This window comes from Amblyomma mixtum, chromosome 10 (assembly GCF_055824585.1).
Source record: "Amblyomma mixtum isolate Tamu chromosome 10, ASM5582458v1, whole genome shotgun sequence".
Lineage (NCBI taxonomy): Eukaryota > Metazoa > Arthropoda > Arachnida > Ixodida > Ixodidae > Amblyomma > Amblyomma mixtum.
Window position 1 is genome coordinate 12699193 of NC_143021.1, and position 25066 is coordinate 12724258.

The 25066-nt window shown below is 50.5% G+C and overlaps 1 protein-coding gene across 1 annotated transcript in view; it reads right to left on the minus strand.

The window, feature by feature from the left end:
* LOC149325158 (sodium-coupled monocarboxylate transporter 2-like) overlaps positions 1-25066 on the minus strand; it is a 194356-nt gene that overhangs the window by 29737 nt on the left and 139553 nt on the right. Inside the window, exon 12 of the mRNA XM_089563580.1 lies at positions 20819-20905. Within this exon, the coding sequence (XP_089419706.1) occupies positions 20819-20905 (87 nt within the window). The remainder of the gene's footprint in view (positions 1-20818; positions 20906-25066) is intronic.

Genomic DNA, 25066 nt, shown 5'->3' on the forward strand with positions numbered 1-25066 from the left:
TAGTGTCGAAATTAATTTTGTTTTCACGTAGAACGTAAAGAAACTTGAGACGGGCTATTTTTCTACGAGTGGCTAGTTCGGGAAGTTGAGCTTAGGTTGGTAGAGCTGTAACTCACTGCGTTTTGCGGTAAGCGGAGTATATGAATTAAAGCCAACCTTTGCACTTTCTCGAGTTTATTGATTTCTTTTGGCATTGAGAGTCCCCTATTATGCTTGCATACTCTTTGGTCTCACTATACTCTTATATACTTGGAAGCACACTCCTCGTGTTGCATGCCTTAGTTTGACTTTTAGAAAGCCGAATTTTTGTCTTGCTAAGCCACGTATATGATCGATGTGTTCACACCAATGTGACGCAAAGTTTCAGTAATTCGGTAATGTAATGTAAAATTCCACTAACTAGGACGCTAAATATTTTAGTTTACGACATTTCAGTGTATAGGAATGCTGTTACTACTATGTGAGAAATCTAGCGGCAATTTTTTGAGTTACACTCATGGCGACATTTTTTTTGTTGGGATTAATGGGAAAAGCGATTAATGTCCCATTTCATACACCAGTGACAGATATTTCTCAAACTCTGATTTAGCAACGCTTGATCGTCTGCATTTCTCACATGACATTACAAGAGATAATCCGCACTTCCACATGACTGTCTATGTCAGCTGCAATGTCGCTGATGTAAAGAGAAAACAATAACGGGCCCAGAATGGAGCCCTGAGGAACCACGGAAGAGTCATGCGAAGTCATGAGCGTTCACCGGCGATTTGAACATATTGTTTCCTATTAGAAAGATAAGCCCGAACTGTATTACCCGAATTGAAGACTGTGGGAATCCTGGCTTTCCGCCGTCGCCTTTGCGCGGCTGTGCCGGCCTCCCGCGTTGTTTCTCCTCTTTCCCTTGCTCCCGCCTCAGGCGGTGGAGAGGCGGCTGGGTGACTAATCACTGTCATTTAGCCACAGCTCCGCCCCGGCTCCCCAAGGGCATTTGCCATTGGCGCCTTTTGGCGGGAATTCGGGACCCGCTTTGGGGCGGCCGCGCGCCGAGCGACCGTCCGAGCGGGGCCCAGAGAGAGAGATCCCTCCGAGACAGCGTAAGGTGCGTACGTTAGTTTGTCCCTGCCGGCCTTTGCCGCTCGGACCAGTGCATATACTCGAGCTCGCCCGCACGTGTCCTCTGACCTGCAGCGGCTCGAGCCTGTCCAGCGGGGTCCAGCGACCTCCGACAGGAGTACCTTGCGTTGTTTGCCCACTCTCTCTCGCAACCGGCCCAACGGTCGACACGAGAGAGAGATCACAGCACTGCCGCAGGGACATTCTCCTGCAGCGGCGCGCATTACTCGGGTCGCTTCGTGCGCGCAGCGGAGCCTTGCTCCTCGCGCGCCCCCGGGACGGGGTGACTATTGAGTGTGTGTGTATCTGCTGGAGGACGATGTGAATAAACGTCTCCTTTGTGAACTTGGAGGCCTATTTCTTTGCGGCGAATCGCTCTCCTCCCTGCGGAGGTTGAGTGCACCGCATCGGTGTCCCAGTGTGTGTGTGGTGACGGCTGATCGGGGCCCTTGGCTCGCGCGAAGCTCGAACCCGCGGTGGATGGTGGCCTGTGTCCACGTAGAAACCCACAACTGGCGCCCAACGTGCTAGGTCATTGGCGATTACGCCTTTGATGGCACATTAGCCAAGCTGGTCGCCTTGCCGATCACGCTTGCGCACCATGTCTACCACCCCCAGCGGGGCACTCGGCAGCTACATGTCGGCTCCCTACGGAGTTGTAGCGTCGTTTGATCCGCTGGCTGCTGTTCCTTCGAATAGCCAGACACCGTGGTTGGCCGCGGCCCCCATTGGGGTTTACTGCGGCACAGCCCAAAATGTCGACCACGCGGCTCCCATTGGAGCTGTACCGGGAGCACCCTGCGGTGCATTCGCTGGTCACATGCCTCAGCTGTGCAAGCTTTCCGCCCAGTGCGAAAGCAGTTCGTGTCACGCTGCCGCAACCGGCAGTTTCGAACAGCAGCAGCCGTGCCCCGCGAGCAGTCAATTCTGCTCTGGGAACGGCGAGGCGCTGGCCCGGTTCCCTGTGGAAACCGCGCCGCTCATCGAACTAGGAGCCTTGCCTCCCTCGTTCGTGCAGCCCGCCCAAACCTTCACTGAGGCCGGGGTGCAGGCGCTGCTAGCCAGTGCTGCCCAGATGATCCAGTCGCTGTCAGGGGCTGTTGGGACACTTTTGGCCACGCCGAAGTTGTCTCACCCCGCGGTCAAGTTGCCCATGCCAACATACCGCGGGTATGATGACCTACTCAGTGCCAGGGATTTCCTTGAGTCCCTCACCCATTATCAGAGAACTATGGGTCTCACTGAGCAGGTGGTGCTTGCACACATCATCCCCGCAGCGCTGACTGACACGGCAGCTCGGTGGCATCGGCTTTCCGGCCACCGGGCAGCGACTCTCGAGGAGTTCCGTGCAGCATTCCTGCGCGAATTCCTGCCCGCTGACTACGAGCGTAGGATGCGGCGAGAGCTGGAGCTCCGTACTCAGGCTCCGGATGAGTCGCTGCAAGAGTATGTTCGTGCGATGGAAGACCTTTTCTCTATCGCCGAGCCCAGAGCCTCGAACGAGGAGCGTGTCGAAAGGACGATCAGGCAGGCACATCCGACCTTTTCGGCTTACCTGCGCGGCGGCCGATTCCGAGATTTGGAGGAGCTGACCGCCGAAGCAAAGCGCATTCAAGGCGACATTCTCGCCGCGCGCGCCTATCGTCCGCCACCGCCGGCAAGCGAGGCCCTTGAGCCACGCTGTGCATGGAGAGGGGTCTTGCCCTTACCCAACCGGCGACCACCCGCACAACCTGCCTTTGCAGTTGTTAGCGGGCAAAACGAGGCATGGGAGTTGAGCGACAGAGCTCTCGATCCCTACTCGTACGGGAGACGAGCCGCCTGCGCTGCACCGTTTTCTGAAGCGCGTGCTGAGGGGCGCCAAGCGCTCCAACGCCCAGCGGAGGGGGAAACCCGACTCGGCCGACCCTTTGGTCGTGCAGCGGGCGGACCCAGGCAGGGAGAGGCGCCATTGCCCCGCGGCCAAGCTCGCGGCGGGGTGCGCTGTTACCGCTGCCAAGAGAGGGGCCACTTAGCAAGAGTATGCACCGTAGCCAGGCCTCCTGCGAGGCAGGGAAACGGCGGCGGGGGTCGGTCGTAAAGGAACCACCGGCCCAATCTCTGCTAATTCCCTCTGCGTACAGAGCAAGCTGCCTTGCTAATGCGCACGCGCCGTTTATTCCGGTTACCATTGCTGGCCGCGAATTTTCGGCGTTACTGGATACGGGAGCCAGCGCTTCCTTGTTCGGTGAAGAGGTGTTGTCCCACTTGCAGAAGCACTCTGTGCGCTTGCGGGACTGCCGTACGGCATTCAACCTTGCGAAAGGCGTAGCCCATTCGGCTGGCGCCGCGAGGCTGACTGTCAGGTGGGGAGAGCGGACGAGACGCACGCGTTTCATCCATCTCCCAGGGCTCAGTGTACCCATGATTCTCGGACGGGACTTTCTCCTGAAAACCGGGATCGTGGTGGACATTGCGAATGGCGGCTATCGCGACGGACCATTTTCCCAGCTTAAGCCGTTCATCAGCCCACCGGCGTCAGTATCTGCCTGCGCAGTGAAGGCGTTCGGAGAGTGCCACGCTCAGCGGACAGGGCCACGCCCTTGTGTCGAGCGTTCCGTCGTTCAGCTTCCCCATTAGGACCGAGCGGCGCGGCACAACCAGGCACCACATCCGCTGGCCGCCTGTGCGGTAACATTGGATGACACACAGAAGGCTCGTTTGACAGCGATATTGCGTCAGTACGACGAGCTCTTCACGGATCAACCTGGCTGTACCACTTTAGTGAGCCACAAGATCCACACTGGAGACGCGCTTCCTTTGAAGTGCAACCCTAGACCCGTCAGCCTTGCGAAAAGGCAGGTGATTGATGGGTTGCTGGATGAGATGCTGTCGGCGGACATTATCCGCCGCTCGCCCAGCGCCTGGGCGTCTCCGGTGGTGTTGGTGCCTAAGAAAGATGGCAGCCACCGTTTGTGTGTGGATTATCGCCGTCTGAATGCGCTGACTCGCAAGGATGCCGATCCGCTCCCGACGATCAGCTCAATCGTAGGAAACCTGGGCAGCGCGCGGTACTTTTCCACGCTAGATGCCTCCAAAGGTTACCTACAGGTCCAGATGGCTGACACTGACCGGTCTAAGACCGCGTTCACGTGTCACAGAGGGCTGTTTGAGTTCACTCGTATGCCCTTTGGCCTCTGCAATGGTCCTGCGACTTTTCAGAGGCTCATGGACCGCGTCCTGGGGGAAGCGAAATGGTCCCACGCCATGTGCTACCTGGACGATATCGTGATTTATTCACGAACCCTCGATGAGCACTTAGGCCACATTGCCGACGTGCTCGAGAGGGTACGGGCTGCTGGGATGACTTTGAATCCTGCGAAAGCCCAAATAGCGCGGACCCGGGTTCAGTTACTAGGATTCACGCTGGGCGAGGGCTCCATTGAGCCTGATGCGGAGAAACTTCAAGCCATACTCGAATTTCCCGCGCCCAAGGACGTACGCGGCCTCCGCCGCTTTCTGGGAATGGCCAATTTTTATCGGTCGTTCATCCCGTCCTGTGCCCGCGTGCAGGCACCCTTGACCAAGCTCTTGGGAAAGGCTGCAGCGTGGCGATGGGGGCCCGAGCAAGAGCGATTCTTTCGCCTCCTGTCTAGTGCCATTGCCGAGACAGCGCAGCTCAGGCTACCCGACCGGACCAGACAGTTCGTAGTCCAGACTGACGCGAGCGATCTGGGTTTAGGAGCAGTTCTCCTACAGGAATTCGATGGCGTGCTGCAACCGCTGGCCTTTGCCAGCCGCTCCTTGCTGCCCTCGGAGAGGAATTATTCCGTGACCGAGAAGGAGTGCCTCGCCATCGTGTTTGCACTGCGCAAATTTGACGTCTACCTTGATGGAACGCAATTCGTGGTGCAGACAGACCACAGTGCGCTCAGCTGGCTGATGCGGCTCCGCGAGCCTGCGGGTCGGCTGGCGCGCTGGGCTCTCCTGATACAGCATTACGACTTTTCGGTGCAGCATCGAAAGGGGAGCACAAACGTGGTAGCTGACGCGCTATCCCGTGCCCCACTCGCCAGCGGCGCCTTGACGCCTGTAGGCGGAGGGGGCGAAACAGCGGACGAGCCACCGGGCGGCAAGGAGGGGGAGCCCGGAAACGGGTTAACCCATTCCGCTAACCAGGCAAGCAGCGCTTCGCAAAGCGGACGAGAGGCAAAGCTCTTCGTGAGCGCCTCGGAGTTGCCGACGCGAACGGAAATTTTGGCTGCAAACCTAAGTGGGGACGAGACCAGGCTCCCCTCTGGGATGACTGGAATCGTTTTCAGTCGTAAAGAGCTACTGAATGCCCAGCAAAATGACCCCTATTGTCGCGAGGTGAGCGACGGTCTCCGGGAGACGGAGCGCCGTGACGCTACTGGTATTGTAGCGGGCGCAGGAGGTCAGAAGCCAGCGTGTGTCGCGGCGAACCCCGGGGATTCATATTTGCTGGACAATGACGGGCTCGTGCTGAAGTACATAGCCACCGATGACGAGTCCATCGACCCGTTTAAGCTGGTTATCCCCAAAAGTCTGAGAGGCGCACTGTTGAGATTCTCTCATGACGAACCACTGGCCGGCCATCTGAGTGGCTCCAAAATTTTTGCAAAACTGAGTCAATCGGTGACGTGGCCCGGCATGAAGCGTGACATTTTCCGCTATTGCCGTTCCTGCCATGTCTGTCAAGCGGTGAAGTCACGGGGCGGCAAGCCGCCTGGAATGATGAAACCAATTGACAGTGTGCGTCCGTGGCAGATGGCCAGCTGCGATTTGATGGGGCCTTTCCCCAGGAGCAAGCAGGGGTTCATTTACCTCATGGTAGTCGCTGACCACTTTTCCAAATGGGTTGAGTTGCACCCCCTTCGGAAAGTGTCAGCACGAGCGGTGCTGGATAAACTCCAGGAAGTGTTCTGTCGGTTCGGCTTTCCGGAAAGACTGATTACGGACAATGCGTCCTATTTCACCGCTCGGGTGTTCGGTAACACGTGCCGTTCCCTCGGAATCGAGCACTACACCACTTCACCCTACCACCCTCAGTCCAATTTGACCGAGCGAATCAACCGAACGCTCAAGCCAATGCTTGCGGCCTTTGCCGAGTGTCAAAAGGATTGGGCAGACCATTTGAGCGAGTTTGCGTTCGCCATCCGAACAGCTGAGAATCGCTCAACTGGTTTCTCTCCCGCCTTCCTCAATTTCGGGAGGGAGCTGGCCAATCCGATGTCAAACGTCGTGCAGAACCAGCTCGGGGATGAGCAGACGCGGGCAGACTGCTCTGCTTATGCGTCGACGCTTCGGGACCGGATTGGTCGGGCTCTCAACAGAGCAAGGCAGAGTTTGGCGGCAGCCAGAGCCCAACAGAAGGCTCAATATGACCGCAAGCACCGCCGCCTGACTTTTCAGGTGGGTGATCTTGTCCTGAAGCGCAACCACGTTCTTAGCGATGCGAGCAAGGGGTTCTCAGCCTCGCTCGCTCCTAAGTGGCTTGGTCCGTACCGAGTGGTCCGAGTCTGGTCGCCACTCGCGTACCTGCTGGAGGATCCCCTTACGGGGAAAACCAGCCGTGCCCACATCGCAGACCTGAAGGCCTACGCGTCACGGTCTGACGAGCTTGCGCCGGTACCCATTGGTATCAAAGGCAAGCGCAAAGGCCCAACTGGTGCTGCGGAACGCAAGCGCACGGAGCACCGTTACAATCTGAGGCGACGGTCACCGGTGTGATTGATGCCGGACGGCGGACTTTTCCGCAACCGAAGGCACGCAGCCTCAGCTAGCTGGCGAGCTTTCTCGTCAGGCCCTACCCAGGCGAAGCACGGTGTGTTATTTTTTTGTTGTTTTTGCAGCATGCTCAGTTCCAGCCTTGTGTGTTTATCTGTTTATTTATTTTTTTTGTTTTAGTCAGTTTTCTAGCCACTTTCGTTTCCTGCTTGCTCGTCTGTTTTTTTTGTTCTAACGTACCGAGATGTACATAGGCAAACTTCAGCCCGCTCGTGCTTGCTCTTATCTTCTAGAAGGAATAGATTGGGTGTCGTTTGTACAGCGCGCCTTTTCTCATTTCCGGCCCGACTGTGGGTGGTTGGCCCGTTAAGGAGCCGTGTGTCGCGGTGCGCGAGTTTTGTGCGGCCCGTATGGAGGGGAAGTTGGCGGGGCGTTTGGGGCGATGGGGGCCGGAAAGTGCACCCTTTGACCCTCGCCGCGGCGCCTCTGGACGCTTCTGATGAGGGGAATCGTTGTCGCCGACCAGCGTCCGCGTACGTGCCGGTGTATGCGTGTTTGTGGCTGTGGCTGTGTGCGCGCGTAACCATGAGCCAAGGCGACGCCTGTGAGTTGTGCCGCTGTGCTTCTGCGTGAGCGCGAGGATGAGAAGGACCCCTCGCTGTGGCCAAGGTTACACATCAGGACGCCGCCGAACGTCCGCGCCCGTTTGAGCCGGCGTGAAGGGGGTGCACTAACTGTCTTGTGCCCGAACGTGATGTCGTGCCCAAGGGCGTGAGGTTAGTGCTCTGCCGCGGCCCCGTCGTCATCAACGGAAAGAAGACCGCCATCAGTCGTCAGCCCTCCCAACCCGTTCAACTTGAAGTCTGCGAGCGGTGAGTCGCCGACAGGCCCACTGGGCCGCGCCATCGAACTTTGAGGATGGCATCCACCTGCCACATAGCTGTACAGTTGAATTCACATCTTCTTGTGTACCGTGTATATAATCTGCAAGCTGTTCTGATTTACTGAAGCGTATGGCAGTGTTTGTTTGTTTGCCTTGTTTTTCTTTTGTTTTCTCACGTTGTTCTGGCTGGAACTGAAGTGTAGCTAGTTTTTTTTGTGTATTCATTTCTTTATTTTGGAACTGAAGTGTAGCTTTTTTTTGTGTATTGATTTCTTTATTTTGGCCGCGTGCTTTGCCGATGGGTAGGAGGGCATTTAAGGAGAGGGGGATGTGGGAATCCTGGCTTTCCGCCGTCGCCTTTGCGCGGCTGTGCCGGCCTCCCGCGTTGTTTCTCCTCTTTCCCTTGCTCCCGCCTCAGGCGGTGGAGAGGCGGCTGGGTGACTAATCACTGTCATTTAGCCACAGCTCCGCCCCGGCTCCCCAAGGGCCTTTGCCATTGGCGCCTTTTGGCGGGAATTCGGGACCCGCTTTGGTGTGGCCGCGCGCCGCGCGACCGTCCGAGCGGGGCCCAGAGAGAGCGATCCCTCTGAGACAGCGTAATGTGCGTACGTTACTGTTTGTCCCTGCCGGCCTTTGCCGCTCGGACCAGTGCATATACTCGAGCTCGCTCGCACGTGTCCTCTGACCTGCAGCGGCTCGAGCCTGTCCAGCGGGGTCCAGCGACCTCCGACAGGCGTACCTTGCGTTGTTTGCCCACTCTCTCTCGCAACCGGCCCAACGGTCGACACGAGAGAGAGATCACAGCACTGCCGCGGGGACATTCTCCTGCAGCGGCGTGCTAGCGGCGCGCATTACTCGAGTCGCTTCGTGCGCGCAGCGGAGCCTTGCTCCTCGCGCGCCCCCGGGACGGGGTGACTATTGAGTGTGTGTGTATCTGCCGGAGGACGACGTGAATAAACGTCTCCTTTGTGAGATTGGAGGCCTATTTCTTTGCGGCGTATCGCTCTCCTCCCAGCGGAGGTTGAGTGCACCGCATCGGTGTCCCAGTGTGTGTGTGGTGACGGCTGATCGGGGCCCTTGGCTCGCGCGAAGCTCGAACCCGCGGTGGGTGGTGGCCTGTGTCCACGTAGAAACCCACAAGACATGTAACCCTCGCGAGCAGCCAATCATTCAGAACAGAGCAGTCTTGCTGAGATAAAACCCTAACTAGAAATTCTGAGACCCACTTACAGTAACGCCTCAAAAACTCACGAGGATTTCTAGACCATCACAACTGCGCGAAGAATCGACCGGTGGATTCAAACGCACTTGCCGAACAATCGGTATCTGCCGGCCACAACATTGAATGGGAACAAGCGCGTGTCCTTGCAAAAGAAAAGAACCGAACAACGCGGCCCTGTCTCGAGTCGCTGACTATCCTAACGTCAACAGATACGCTGAACCGTTGTGATGGCAATATACCCCATCCCCAAGTATACGCCAGTTGTCTGGAATATGACCTGGAGCGTATTTAAGGCAACAATTTCCGCTTTGCCTTCATTGTGAAGAAGGGTCTCGCGTGGGTGCCGAAACTTCATTTCTTCTTTCTTTTGGCCAGTGCCTTTTATTATTATATTTATTTTTTCGTCAGGAATTAATTTGGTGGCAGATCGGGACCTGAAGAGTTTCTCGGGTCTATCTTTAATAATAAGGACCGCATTCCTTCTTTCCACATAAAAATCTTTTAGTCGTTAGTACTGAGTGGAGGTGTGGTAAGTTCTTTTTTCTTGGTGTTCTTAGTAGATTCCGTATTTATATAACTTGCAGCCCAGCCTAAACCAACCGGCCGGCCGGCTTATAGCCACCCGCTATCGTTTCCACGTTCTAGCTGATGTGAAAAGTTAAAACACAGGTATAGAGCCAACATTCGGTAAAAAGTAGGACTGCGCGGAAAAGACAGGACAGGAGACAGAAACGGAAACGACGTCACAGGTGTAGACTGTTGGGACTGGGCCTCCCACCACTGCCACCGCTTTTGAGACTGGGGCATCCGATCCAAGAAACGGTCGAGGCGACGGTGAGTCAAAGGACTTTTATGTACAGTATGTACAATGGCTTTTACATGATACAAGGGCCAGGAGCACCACGGGCTAGCACAAAGAAGGGCGGCCCCGGCGGCGAGCGTAGCTCCGGCGTGATGGCTCTTCTGCTGTCCGTCTGCTGCGCGGGTTCAACGCGGCTCCGTTTTTATAGCCGCCGGTGTCCGTTGAGGCAGCCAGCCGTTCAAATCCTCCAATCAGGTCACGGCACTGGACACCGTTCAAATAGACGAATGGTCGAGAGGCGGGCGGCCGGTGAAGCGTCGTAGGAGTTCGCACCGGCGGTGAGGAGGGGGGCAGGAAGGGTCCGCACCAGGCGCCGGCGAGGCGGGATGAATCACGCTGCAAGCCGCGACATGTCCGAGAGAGTCTGGGCCTGCTTTGAGCGACGGCGGGCGCGCAGCGCTGGTTTCCAGAGAGGCCAGCCAGCGAAATGTGGGCGCCGGCACAACAGGACTTTCACTGTTTTTCATGAGCGAAGGCATTTGCTATATAAGCGCGGAACTGGAGCGTGCCTTCGCTTTGGATGCATTCGACAAAAGGGCCACAGAAGATATATGAGAGAACTTCCAACCAACAGAATTCTTCGCAAAAAAGCAGAAAAGATTTGATTTATTGGGGTTTAACGTCCCGAAGCAACTCAGGCTATGAGGGATGCCGTAGTGAAGGGCTCCAGAAATTTCGACCATCTGGGGTTCTTTAACGTGCACTGACATCACAAAGCACACGGGCCTCTAGAATTTCGCCTTCATCGAAATTCCGCCGCCGAAGCCGGGATCGCACCCGCGTCTTTCGGGTCAGCAGCCGAGCGCCGTAGCCACTGAGCCACCGCGGCGGGTGACAGCAGAAAAGAAAAGTTCTTAAGTTGCCCAAGACCATGTATCTAGAAGCGTTGGGCGAAACAATTGAGAAGAACGGAACGGTTAATCTGCATGTATTCTTCTCTGGGAAAACCAATAAATAAACCGGAGCGCACTCTACGAGCCATTGTTTTTGAAAAAGTGCTGTGAAACCTGCAGTACAACCTGGAAATAATTGTCGGAAAGAACCCGTTTTTAGCTCGGGGTTCGAATGCAGTAGTTAAGGGCTCCGATAAAGGCCTCCCGACCGTCACAACAGCTTTTCTATCGATGTTTTATATCTTTACTATTTAGCACCAAATGATGGCTTGTTCGATGCAATCCGCCAAAATACAAGAAAACTGTCAAGTAGGTTTTCGAAATAAGGCAGGTGGGAACAAAGCCTTTTGTAGATTTCTTAAGATTTTATCGCAGCTAAAGCGCAATTGAATCGAAAGGGTAATATTCTGTTCCAAAAGCTGGAATTCGCCTCGGTCCAACGTAGCACCTTTCCTAAGCGATATGCACTTGTCAGCGTCTGATCACAGCGTCAAACAAAGATTGTGTCGCCAGTGCATTTTGCGTGTTTTCCTATATGCACTTAACATGTCCCCAGAAGAAAACCTTGATATGGTAGTCATTAACGTTCTAGGGATATTTACTTCTTCCTCCAGGGGGTTAACTTTCTCCCACGAGTTGGCCGCTGATAGCAGACTGCAGTACATCGACCTGAAGCCTCAATCTATGAGTCAACACATTTGCTGGTCGTGCAACTTGAGAACAAAAAAAACCCACAGCCTTTTGGAAGCGGACATCCAGGCTTCTAAGACGCGCCAACCTAATCTTGGCCTGCAGTTTGTCATAGAAAAATCATCTAACCATATCTGTCTATCTTATAACAGCGGGCAATAAAAGAACAAGGACCGTCAGCTTTGACATCACAGAGCGCTATTACATGAATAGGCATCTGTAACCAAGTACCCCACCAGTTCGTCCTCATGCAACCATAATATATAGGCAAGCTGAAGCCCAGCGTTTTCGTTCCTTTGATTACACTCGCCATCTGATCAACGCAGTGTATGAAACTTTATTAACTAAGTTGAAAGACTGCATAAAACAACAAGGTATGCGGAGAAATGGGTAGTCCCGACCCCACGGTTAAACTCGGGTAGAGAACGCCTGCAGTTCACTCTTCCGTCCCTGCTAAACGCGTATTTATATAATAATTTTGACCTTTTCAGTTCGTCAAACAGGTCTTTGCGTGCTTTGTATGCTAGCATGTAGGATTTTTTGTCTTGTGCTTTTTTTTCTTCTTTCTCTTTTTTTTTCTTTGCTGCCATTACCTGTGTCTGCCCAATGTGAATATTGTGTCAATATTGTATAATGTTCTTTCGTTTTCTCTTGTACCTGCTCATTATTGTATACTTGTTATCACGCTTTGCAACTGCCTTTTGTATTAAAAGCCTTGCTGTCAAGCTGCTGCCAAGCGAAAGGGGGCTGCGGCTTAGTCAAGCTGTCTCTCAGCTTTTTCTGCGCCTCCGCTGTCTGTATCTTTACAAGGCAGAAATAAAGAATTTGAATTTGAATAAAGAACTGTTTCAGCTATGCCGTCCATGCAAAGTGTGTATCATAACATGAAAAAAGTCGTGAACCGATATGGAGGCTGGATGGGTTTCCTGGCACCAGCAAACTGATTCCGTGTGCCCTTTGGTATTCAAAGAAAATAAAATCAGGCCACAATGTACCACGAATCAGCCGAAAAAGTTCACAAAGTGCGATTCAGATCATGTGTACAAAATTCCCCTCCCGTGTGGCAGATGCTTCAATGGTCAGACTATCGGACGCTTTATTAACGGCCACGTGAACATTGTCTGGCAATACAGAAAAACTCTCGAGGTCCCCTAGCACTACATTAAAAAAATTCTATGGCGAAAGCCTTTAATGCCTCATACTGTCGTGACGAAGACGTGCTAGCAAATCTGTCAGCGTTTCAGATTGGACGAAATGGTTGTGACGTCAATGCGCGCGAATTTCAAACGGGGCCAATAATAGTACTTTGGCTAGGAACCATGCGACCAATTAAATGGATGTTATATGCTCCAAGTAAGTGGGACTGAGTTTAGTTAATTACCTAATTAAACAATTAGCCTAACTAGCCTATCTAGTAAGGCTGAGATCTGGGCGAGTTGGTATGCATTCATACTGGTGAACAGCGCAAAAAAGGCGGGACAGTTCAGTATTGACGTGGTTGATCTATATTATTCCTTGCCACATTGTGATTTGATGATCGCTGTGAAAAAGTGCATTTGCGAGGATAACGAAGAGCGCGCCTTTATTGACAAATGCGGAGTGTGTGTTGAGAGCTTCTTAGAAATTCTGTCGTTTTCCTATCCGCGACTGTGATTGATTGGCAAGGGAAGGCATTCGTGCAAGCGGCAGGTGTTTGCATAGGATCAAGGGTTGCTCCAGTCTTGGCCAATATCTTTCTTGGCAATGTTGACTCTGATATTAGCAAAGCGTCAGAAGGCATGGTCACTCGTATCTTTAGGTACGTTGATGACTTCCTGGTTATTGCTCATGAAGGCAGTTTGCCAAGAAAGCTCGCTGATGTCTTGAAGGTCTTCAGTGAATACGGACGCGGCCTCAAGTTTACAACTGAGGTTCCAAGCGGCAATCAGCTTCAGTTTTTGGATTTGGCTTTATTTATTGAACGTGGACATGTTTGCTGGTATTATTGCCCGAGGTCTGAAAAACTATTGTTGAATTTTTCATCGTGTCACTCCAAACTTATAAAACAAGGTATAGCGGTATCGTGCCTGAAATCCGCTCTCAAAAAGTCGTGCCATGAGAAGACTGCTGATAGCATCACAATGCAGGTTTGCAGATTACGCGCAAATGGTTATCCGGATGAAATAATTTCCAGGGCTTCCGAAAAGCTAATAAAATTTGTAAAAAATGGCCGACCCAATGAAGGCAAGAAGGTGAAAAGATCAGCGGTGGTTCCTTACACGCACGGCTTGTCTCACGGTCTCAAGAAGGTTGCCGGCAGGTATGATGTCGATGTTGTGTTTTCTGCTCCCCAAAAACTGAGCTCCATGTGCAAGCAGGTTGCACAGGCTAAGGAAGAGAAGAAGGAAGGCTGCCAGGTACGCCATGTTTAACCCTCTGTACCATGTGCAGAAAACGTGGTGTACAAAATTCCCTTCTCTTGCGGTGCTATTTACGTCGGGCAGACCGGTAGATGCGTAAACAAAAGGCTCATGGAGCATGAAAACACAAGAAAAAGTGACCCTCTTAGCCACGTTGCCGCTCATTGTCAAAAGTGCAAATGCCATCATGAAAGGGAGCAAGAAAGGAAATCGGAACAAGACGGCGGGCTTCCGCGCACAAAGTTCCGCTGCAAAAAGTGCAAGTGCGTACCGGAGTACAAGAAAACCGAAGTTCTGTTCCGCCATAAAGATAAGCTCACGCGCGAAATAATGGAAGCGCATCACATTCACAGGCAAGGTGAAGAATGCATCAGCAGTCCTTCCGTGGCACTTAGCAACAAGGAATTGGCTTACATCACTTCACATGTGACATAAGTTTTGATTTTCACGGCCCTTTTCACACTATCTTCTTACTTCTTTGTGTTAGGTTTTTTTGTATATATACCCTTCCGTCTTTCAATAAACCCAGTTGATAGTAAACAGCGCTTGTCTTGTTGTTGTCCCGCCTTTTTTGCGCTGTTCACCAGTATGAATACTAGCCTATCTAGTAGGACCAGATAAATAAATAAAACCGAGTAGGAAATTGGTCGAGTGGGGGAATCGAATCAGGGTCTCCGGAGTGGGAGACGATCACGCTATCCACTCCGCCATGCCAGCTGGATGGTCTTGAATCAACAAAGGCGCGTCTAGCTAATACGGCGTCTCCGTTCACTCCCATCTTCCTCCCTTCCCTTACGGCGAGGTTCAGGTGTTCACCGAGATATGCGAGACAAAAAACAATTTACCGTCGAGCAAGGCGTAGAGCAGAATGGGCGATGCCGTTCTGTGGACTCCCTGGCAGCGTTGCAAGATGCTGTCGCGTTCCACTCTTAGAGGCGAATATTGACATCTTAACCACACATCAGTGAAACAAGCAGCAACACTGCGCTTAAGGCTTTCGCCTCACCGCACTTTAGGTCAACAAAGTGCCCCCCTGAATTTTTGAAGGCAAGGATAAGGGTAAGACAAAAGTGGCTTCCACTCTGGTGTTTCGTAACACCACGTTTTTCTTCAGATCAAAAAACAAGACAGAAAGGGACGTCGTTGAAGCTCTTCACATTATAAAAACTGGTGAAAAATGTGTTAGCACTGTATATATTGCGCTTTCACAGAATGAAAAGGTGTTTTTAGATCACCTTAATTTTCTGATAAGTTGCATTCCCACGCTTGGCTGTAATTTGTTTTACAATCCCGAAAGTGCGCTGTTTTATTTGGTTTTATGTTCCCGTGTACGCATGTTTCCATCCTGGCATGCTTGTTTTTACATACTTCATACCATGCTTTCATCCTATCACCATCGCCTTTATTTTTGTTGATTGATGTTTTCCATTGGAATCTACAATGACACGTTGCTTTTTATCTTCCTCTCTCCTTTATTAAGGTTCATCGCTAGTTTCGATTCTTGTGTTTAAAACGTGCTTTGGCATGGAGCTCTAGCGACATGACGTCTGATTGCCCACTTGTTTAAACTTTTGTGCCGCAATTATGCAATTTTGTTTTATTGTGTGTGTGTGTGTTTTTACCGAAGGAAATAAAAACGTGATTAGTGTGGACTATTTATACCAGTATGCGTGCGAATGACAAAGGTGGTTGCGCGCTCAATTCCGCGCTTATATAGCAGTCTTTGTCAAAAGTAACCAGGCTGCATGGTTTGCTTCTAGCTTCTGAAGTGGAGCCCTTGTGACTTTCCTAAAGATCAAAAGTTGCTGGAAGGTAAGAAGACCCCCAGTCCTTACCTTTGACGACCATTTCAGCTTCAGGGAAGCTGTAAGGGCTCCACTGTACGAGCTAGAAGCAATCCATGCAGCCTGGTTACTTTTGACAAAGACTGCACTTTCAATCTAAGTCTCCTGTCCTCTCGTATTCTCGCAGTTCTACTTTTTATTGAAATGAATCAACTAGCCTGCAAGAATGATTTACTGAGTAAACATGTTGGCTAGAGTCTGCAGCAACACATACTGCTAAGAAAAAGAAAGAAAGTAATCAAATTTGCAACATGCATAAATTTTCACGTAATCTGAGAGGAACCGAGCTACGAGGTAATGTGGTCGACGCATTTTCTGCGTATAATATAAATCTGCCTGACAGGAAACAATGCTCCTACTACAGGAACCACTGTGGCGCCTTTCGTGGCGTGCTCCATGCTGTACATTTTGTTTCCTTAAACATTTGCTATTTCTGTAAAGTACGTACGCGCTACAGGGTGATGCGTGAACTTTAAAAATCGTTTGCAGACACGGATCCACTGCAGTCGTGGCGTTCATTGAAGGGGAGGCTGCGGCAGCGGATTGGCAGTGGAAAAATGTTCTCTCGTTCCTTACAAGTAGCGACCGGCTTACAGAGAAATAATGGAAGCCTTTAAATGAGCTTGAGCCCTAGGTAATTGTGATCAGTGTCCCCTCAGTAAATCTACAGGAAAAAGGAATGCTGTTTTAATCAGAAGCTGCTTTTTGCTGACCGCATACGTTTGTAAAATATTTATTAGCTTCCCTCTTACTCCTGCATTCTTTTCGCCCATTATGTCTTTGTCAGTCGCTAATGGCTACAATATTTGTGTAGGCCTTTCTTGTCTTATGTTTTTTTTTCCCGTATATTATTTCTACTTTCTGTTCATCCTTCTGTTCACTTCCTTCCGTCACCTCTGTAAATTATACGATCTATCTGTGCAGTGTTTACATCCCCCTCCGCCTGTTTTTTGTTTTTTCCAGCTTTCCGCTGTACAGCCCCCTCCCTTGCCTTTCCCGCTCTTCAGTCCCTGCATCTTATTTGCTTTTCAACTCCGTCGCTACGCGGTATGTTCTTGTCCGCAAAAGCCGTCGCCAAAGCCCTGCTTCATTAGCAACGCGCCACAAAAGCACTGTCTGCATTTTAAGCGCGAGCCAAAATTCCCGCGTCAGGCTCCCCGCAGAAAATCCCGCATGCTTTTCTGTCCTGCGTTTCTTCGACCTGTAAGACACCAACCCTTCACTAGCATTTCCTGTTCTCCACACACTTATAATCTAGTGCACGATGAAGCCAGAATTAAAAACAATATAAGAAACAAAGAACAGAGCACAGGGCTGCTGACGTGGCCCGTTGGCCCACTGTGCCAAACACCAGCTTTAAAAAACACTAATTTTATAGCGTGACCAGTTTCTCGGTTTACAAGGGGTCTCCTTGGACACTTTTCATTGAGGCCACTGAAACCAGTTCGATGCGAGGAGAGAGTACCAGCCTCCGAGCGGCGTGTGAGGCCTGTGAAGAATCCTTAAATGGACTATGCATTAAATTAGTTGAGATTACGTAAAGCAGACCAAAGATAAGCATTCTATCACTCGTCACCCCCGCGCAAGAATTTTTGAGCCAGCATCAATAACAAAGTTATATACGATTGAAAATTAAGCTCTTCCTCTCCCCGCTCAACTCGTACCCGCGGGCCACCAGAAAAAAATAAAGAAAACAGCTCTGGGACTGGACCCCGCCCATGAACACGTCATTCGCTGACGTTCGGTTTGCGACATTCTGTTGTAGTACCCAGCACCCCAGCAGCAGCGTCAGCAGCGTCTCCCTGGTCTCTCTTAGCCTTCCTGGATTGCGGCGCGCGTCGGATTTCTTCGCTTGTCACTGCGACAAAGGCACTGCGAGTGACTTTCCCGACAGAAAGGGGCGGCAGAGGTAAATTGAAAGCATACGCGCGAAGGAGGGGGTCGCGCGGCAGCACGAGCAGGAGATTTTCACGGCTACCGGAAGTGTGCCCGTGACGTCGTGGTTGCCGTGGCTCAAGCGAATGACAGCGGGTGGTGGCCTGCCGACGTCACGGGACTAGTGACGTCTATTTTGCCGATTTTAGTTTCAAAATCAGTCACTACGAAGACACCAATCGGCCGGCGAATTTTACGAAACACGGTTTTTACAAATTCATAATAAATTTCCGACTTAGTTCTGAAGACTCATACCTGGTGTGAATGCTTCTTAGCATCATTTTTAAGCATTGAAAACATTTTCAAGTGACTTTTAATTCGTTGCATAGTCCCTTTAATGCTGCTGCTGCGCAGGTGGTCCACCTCTTCGGGTGCTCGCACCGCTCGCTTCATTGCTGCCTATCCTAGGGAAACCTAGGTAGGCAATCAGAGTCGATGAGTGGGGAGAACGGAGATTAGGCCCGGCGTGTCGCACTGTCCGTACGCTGACTGGTGGACTGGATCACACCACCCACCTGCACGAACAGGTCAGCGGCAGCGGATGCTCCGTACGGGGAGAACATTGGCAACATTAACGTCGGCAAAGCCTTGCACAGATTAAAGGCAAAGACGTGCATAGCCCCACGAACCATGGCCAATGACCAAGGCTATTTCTTGGATGGGTCTCCAGGGGAAATTTTGCCTCTCTTGGAAGGTTGATGACGAGGAGGGCCATGTCGGCAAAGCGTTGCGCGAATTGACGGAAGTAGGACCAAAGCCACAGGAAGCTCGGCACGTCGTTGTAGGAACATAACAAAGGATTAGTACCTGTGGTGGTGACGTGGCCCTAGATGGTTATTCAACGACACACCAGGGGCGTATTCAAACGGGGCCCAACATTCCCCCCCTCCCCCTTTTTCCTGACAGTGCTCTTGTTGGGCATTTGCCGCTTCCCGGCACCCTGCTCCCCTCTCTAGATTTGAAACTGCCTTGAGCACGCACCTAGAAGAAATTGGCAGTGGTTTAGCTCTGGTTAAAAGTGGAGAATTGCGAAAGCAACGAGGAGAACGAGAGAGGCGATGGAGAGCGCGCGGCAGCGGCGGCGGCCCCGGCACGCTAGCTGTGCGCCGCTACTGCGCATGCGAAACTGGCCAGCGCGGCGGCGGCACCTCTGTGTCACCCGCGCAGCGACGGCGGCGGCGCGCCAGCTGTGCGCCGCGTGACGTCACTGCTCCTCGGGCATGCGCAGTGGGGCCTTTCCTCAGCTCCGCGAAATGGCTCGGGGACTCGCGTAGTGTTGCTTTCACAACAAAATCCTGGCTACGTGTCTGCGACGCGTGAACCGGCATAGTACTTGTTGGGGTGCAGTGGCACACGACGATAGCGAAATAATCTTTGCAAAGTCACCGATCTGAGATGAAAGATGTGGGTAAATATACAATGACGTCGTCGAGATAGCACAGTCACGTGGACCGTTTGAAACCTTCTAAAAGAATGTCCATCAGGCTTTCGAAAACGGCCGGTGTGTTTCAAGTACAAAGGCATAACCATAAATTGACAAAGTCGACCAGGTGTCGCCAATCCGCTCTTCTCACGGTGCTGGCCATTCATTGCAATTTGCCAATAACCAGAGCGAAGATTCATGAAGGAAAAGAAATTAGTACCTTATAGATAATCAAGGGCGCCGACGATTCGCGGTAGCGTTACACGTTCTTTTGGCGACCTTATTCGTTGATGATACTAAACGCACAAACGCTACGAGCCATCATTTTCCTTCGCGAGGACAACAGGCTAAGCCAGGGGACTACGGCAAGGATCGATAATGTTTTAGCGAGCATTTGGCAACCTCGACGCTGATGACCTGTCACCGAGCGTAGGAGATACAGTAGGGCCAGTGGCGGATAGGAGGGGCATTACCGGTTTCAATGTGAATCCATAGGTTGACCCAGCGTGTAGTTATTGAGGTGAAAAATGTCCGAAAATGATTTGAGGAGTTTGGGAAGCTGTGTAGTCTGGGCAGGGCGGATATCGGTGGCAAGCACTGTCGAGAATGCCTGCACCGAAAGAGGAGGACGCGGGTTGTGTGCGGTGGGTCAGCGAAAAGGGGCGGCTTTTCATGCAGCGAGTTGGCAAGGAGTGAGTGGAGAGTGGGTGGCCATGCAAACGCGGGACACAAGCATGGAAGACAAAGATCAGAAAGAGGGTGTTGACGGTGGCGATGGCATAAGGCTGCGCAATGCACGAGACCAAGAATGGTCGTAACGAGATAGTCTCCGTCGAGAACGGAGGGTGGCTCAATGGAACAAAGGAGAACAAGTGAAGCGAGGAATCGACCTGTTCGGAATCGAATAGTGGTAGCTGGAGGTTAAGGACACTCTTCGAGGAGTCGATGTGTGTGGAAGATGGGTTCATGGGCGCACGTGTTGTTCCTGAAAAAACGTAAACTATCTTTGTGCATTGAGCTGGCGATCTCTAGACCCTGAAACATTGTTTTTAGCTTATCTTTGCCGGTGTCCCAGCTTGTTTCTCGTGCTTGCGGGTTTAATGAGACATTCTTGCCGTGCAATGGAGGTAAAAGATGAAACTGGCGAGCATTAAGGTGGAGCTGCAGCTGTTACAGATGCTGACTTGCGAGTAGAGGCTGAACAGGCCTTTCACACCGGTGCCATCAGTGCCGATAAAAGTGCCGGGTTTCCGAGGAGGAGCCATGACCACTGATGAAACGACCACTGCAAAGCCCCGTGGTGCGATGAGCATATACCCAGCGTCTTCGTAAAAAATGTTAGGTGACTCAGGGTCACGAATGTACAAAAATGACCAGGCTGCTGCGCATAGGCCACCAAGGACATACAGTGGAGAGACCACGCGCCAAGCGAATGCATTTTGTTCTCATTATTACCGTTCACATTACTTGTTGCAAAATGTCTTTTTAAAGCAGACATTCAAGTTGATATCACTTAGGAGTAGGCCTTTACAGCACGTAACGGCGAGATAGAATAACGAAGGAAAACATGTGGCGGGAGGAAAGAACGGGGGGCACTTACATGCGCACACGGAAACACGCACGTCTGACATTTATGTTCTGACGAAATTACCAAACAAACAGTGCGTTTAAATTCTTCCGAAGTAGTTGCCTGTGGTACTGTATTTACAGGCCTATAAGCTTCCTAGCCGGCTACCCTAAAAAAAAAAAGTATTGCTTTTGCCAGAAGCACGGCGGCTCTCTCGAGCCAACCCAACCGCTGCCCTGAGCTAGAAGTCTAGCAATTACCTTGGAGTGTACGAAAGGGAAGAAGACAGCCAGGAGACAGAGGCCAACAAATGGCGCTGTGAGGCCATTGTAAACCATCATGAAGAGCTGAAAAAGAGAATCGGAGGCAAGCATTAGAATTTCGGTTAATGTTGTAATGAAAACTATCTGTCAATGAAAGAAAAGGAGTAATAAAGTCATATTAAACACGAATGGCAGAACAGCAATGCGACCGATGACACGAGAAACAATTGGTGCTCCTCAGTTCCGCCGCAACATCTCTGGCCTTCGTCGGAGTTCTCGCCTCGTTCTGGCCCGCTGTACACTTTTCGAATAAGGTTTTTTCACAGTTGTGGTCATAGACGTTCGTCGCAGTTCTAGCCTTGTTCTAGGTTCCTGTACACTTTTGGAATAAAGTTTTCTCGAAGTTGTGGTCATAGACATCGGTGAATGAGTCGTGATGGAGAACCCTGACGACTTTTTCGAGATGAATATACGTAGAATATCTCGTTTCCAGGCTTCGTTCTTTTTTTTTAGAATCGGAGTCTGGAGAGGTGCAATTGAGGTAGTATTCTTTAGTTCAAATTAGGGTAGAAATCATCCAAACATTTTACTGCTTTCGTTTTCTTCGGGTTCTTTTTTACGAGAAAAATTAAGGTTAAGTGCTGAGTTGAATAACTTATTATTTCGGACATAAAACGAAAACGCCACAAAAGAAAGGTACACCAAGTCTACCAGTTGCCGTTCGGTACATTCAGCTTTGTACACTGGCAAACTTCACTTCCTATTTCAGGCAATTTTTTCTACAAATATAGTTTACCTGATTGGAAAATATCAGCTCGGGTTGCGAAAATTGATTAAAATGTTCGCGCTGCTTCTCAGACAAGACGCAAATCAGCAAAAAAGACGCACACTACAAGCGCAAACGTACAACATGATATTACTCTTTGCTGGCACGTTTTTAAACATATAGGATGGTATAAGGACTACAGGCAATCTTATTCATGCAATCGAGCAGTTTTATCTCGCCTGTTTTCTTTCCACTCTAGTGCAATCATTTTCATCTCGCTTTTGATGAGTACATTGATTGCTCGATTACACACTTTGCTTCTTCTGCTATTGCAACCATGACCTCTTCCACAGTTTGTCTTTCGACTCCCACGCTTTCAATGCTTATTACCTTTGTATTTTCAAACAGTGCTTCGATTTTCCTCTGCAGAGGTTGCATGCAACGTATGGTTTACGGGATGGGAATTTCACGGCAGTCAGTCTTATCTTCTTGTAGCCTCGTGTTGACAGATATGCGAGACTGACTGAAGTACTGCCTGCCGCATGCTATTGGAATCTTATAAATTCTCTTTTAAGGCGAAAGCCTTTAATGCCTCATACTGTCGTGACCTAGACGTGTTAGCAAATGTGTCCGCGTTGCGGATGCATGCCTTATATGGGCATTTGCCAGTCAATAGCCAGTCGATAATTAATCGGGTGCAATGAAAGACATCGGAGCATGATAGAAGGGATTTCATGATTATATCATTATACTGAATGACTAAATTACTAAATGGTAATTAGTAGTAGTTAAGAAGGGGCATGTGGAACTGTGCACTGCACCTGTACCTTAACTAACACTAAGCAATCAGTGTACTAGTTAAGGCCACGTTAACTATAACTAACCGTACATTAACTAGTATCACGAAATGTGCGAGTGATGTTTAAGTATCAATAACCATCATTAATAGCTACACGTTTCAAGACGTTTCATATACATTGCGTCGAATATTCTAGAGAGTTCCATCACTTGACAAGTGTGTGACAGAACATGATGGATGGCATTAGAACAACAATAAAAACCAATTAGCCTAATTAACCTTTCTAGACAGACCACATAAATAAATAAAACCGAGTAGGAAATTGGTCGAGTTGCGGAATCGTACTAGGGTCTCCGGTGTGCGAGACGAGCACGCTAACCACTCTGCCATGCCAGCTCGATGGCTTGGAATCAACAAAGGCGCGCCTAGCTAATATGGCGCCTTCGTTCACTCCCATCTTCCTCCCTTTCCTTACGGCAAAGTTCAAGTGCCCACCGAGATATGCGAGAGAGAGAGAGAGAGAGATACATTTCCTTTCCTCAAAAACCAATTTACCGTCGAGCAAGGCGTAGAGGCGAACGGGCGATGGCGTTCTGCGGACTCCCTGGCAGCGTTGCAAGACGCTGTCGCGTTCTACTCTTACAGGCGAAGCTTAACATCTTAACCACACATCAGTGACAGAAGCAGCAACACTGCGCTTAAGGCTTTAGCCTCACCGCACTTTAGGTCTTTAGGTCAACAATGTGCCCCCCTGAATTTTTACACTGACTGAACAATTTCAGCCATGGGCAACTTTTAATTCTTTGTATCCTTCCCGCTTATGTCGTTCGTCGTCCTTGTTGCACAGGCCTACCAGCGTATTCGTTGCCTCGATGACAACCTTTACTTCATGATTCCAAGCTAGCTTTTTCAGTCTTTGCGCTACTTTTTGAATACACGGCATCACGACTCGCCGTTCATTCTTAACTGGTGCTCGCATACCTTGTTTTCTCTTAGCCACTATTTCACCATTAGACAAGCAGCTCTCAGTTAACCTCTTAAATTTTCACATTGATACTAGCAGCTATCTTGTGTTCGCGAGATTTCAAAATACTCTGGGACATGTAAGCACGGGCAACGACTAGGAATGACTTTACGGCCTAGGAATGACTTGAGTTGTAACTCATCAGGCTTTCTCACTTCGGGTGGTGTACCACGAACATGTGTATGCCGGGCTTTCTTCTATATTCAGGTGCAGCAGTCTTATCACCCATCGTTCAGGTAACCGACGCGTGAAATCTAGGCATGCGGAATATACGCTTAAGTTTAACATTCTCATCTGCACCAACTGCGCCGGCCTTTACTGCATCGCGAAGCACGTCAAAAACTCATCTACCTAGCAATAACATGCGACATTGTTCATACTACTAAGCTCCGGTTTAAGGCCGCTGTCTCTCCATACCATGTACAGCAGGTTGGAAAGCACAGGAGCCAGGCAAGAAGCAATGCATATTCCTCTTCATTGAGCGTGCACCTTTGCTTCACATGCAACACATAACGATCTCAAGTACATCCAGATCAGTTCGAGGAATACGGTGACGCTTCCATATTTATTTTGGAACGCTGTGGATGCGAAGTGCTCGATACTTTCTTCTACTGCAGAAATCTGTACATTTGAGGAATTCAGTAGAACACGTCTTTGACGGCGCCTCGAGACAAGTCCTCTCGCTGAAATCAAGGCTAGCACCCGGAGGCTTTCGCCACCCTTGCTCGCTTTGTCTTGTCAAAAACCCATCCGCCAGACCTATCTCTGATATTTACGGCGACAGGTATGCACGTCACTGGGTGCCCCTTCTTCAGGAGCCGTTGCGAAGGCTCACTTGGTATAGTGCTCGGCTGCTGACCTCAATGACGCGGGTTTGATCCCGGCCACGGTGGTTGCATTTCGATAAACGCGAAATGCTAGAGGCCGGTATACTGTCCAGTGTGCTGTCAGTGCAAGTTAAAGAACCCCAGTTGGTCTAAACTTCCGGAGTCCTACACTATGGCGCCTCCATAGCCTGAGTCACTGTTCGAGGTTAACACCATAAACCAAACCAACCTGAACATTCTTCAAGAACCCAACGAAGTGCTCTGATTCTTACACCGTGTATTCGTCATGACATGCCAGCTTAGACAAATACACTCGCAAATATCGAGCTACGTTGTTTTGACACTTATTTTTTTGCTTGAACAATGACCCTCTACGGATATCCCTCTTTTAGCAATTCAAGAAAGAAACATGATCATGTTGGTAGTTCCTTGCTTCTTTTAACTTTTCCTTCAGCTGATTCAGTCTAGTCTAGGTGTTTGAAGCGTGTATTTTAAATGACAAAGCACTGAAAAAATCACCGAGAAAAGCAAAGAAGAAGCACTTAAGAAAATGGTAACACAAGCTGCAAGCACCTGTGTACGGCTTGGATGTGATATATGAAAGAGAAGTGTATACGCAACGAAGTGGAATATGCATTGGTTCATGCCTGGCTCATGCACTTTCCAACCTGTACATGGCAAGGGAGGACAGTGGCCTTAAACCACAGTTAAGTAGCAAGAATATAGTGGCATGCATTTTCTATGTAGAAGAATTTTGGCTCCGCTTCGATCCAATAGGCCGTCGTAAGTAATAAAAAGGAGATTGTCGCATTTATTAAACGTGTCTTCA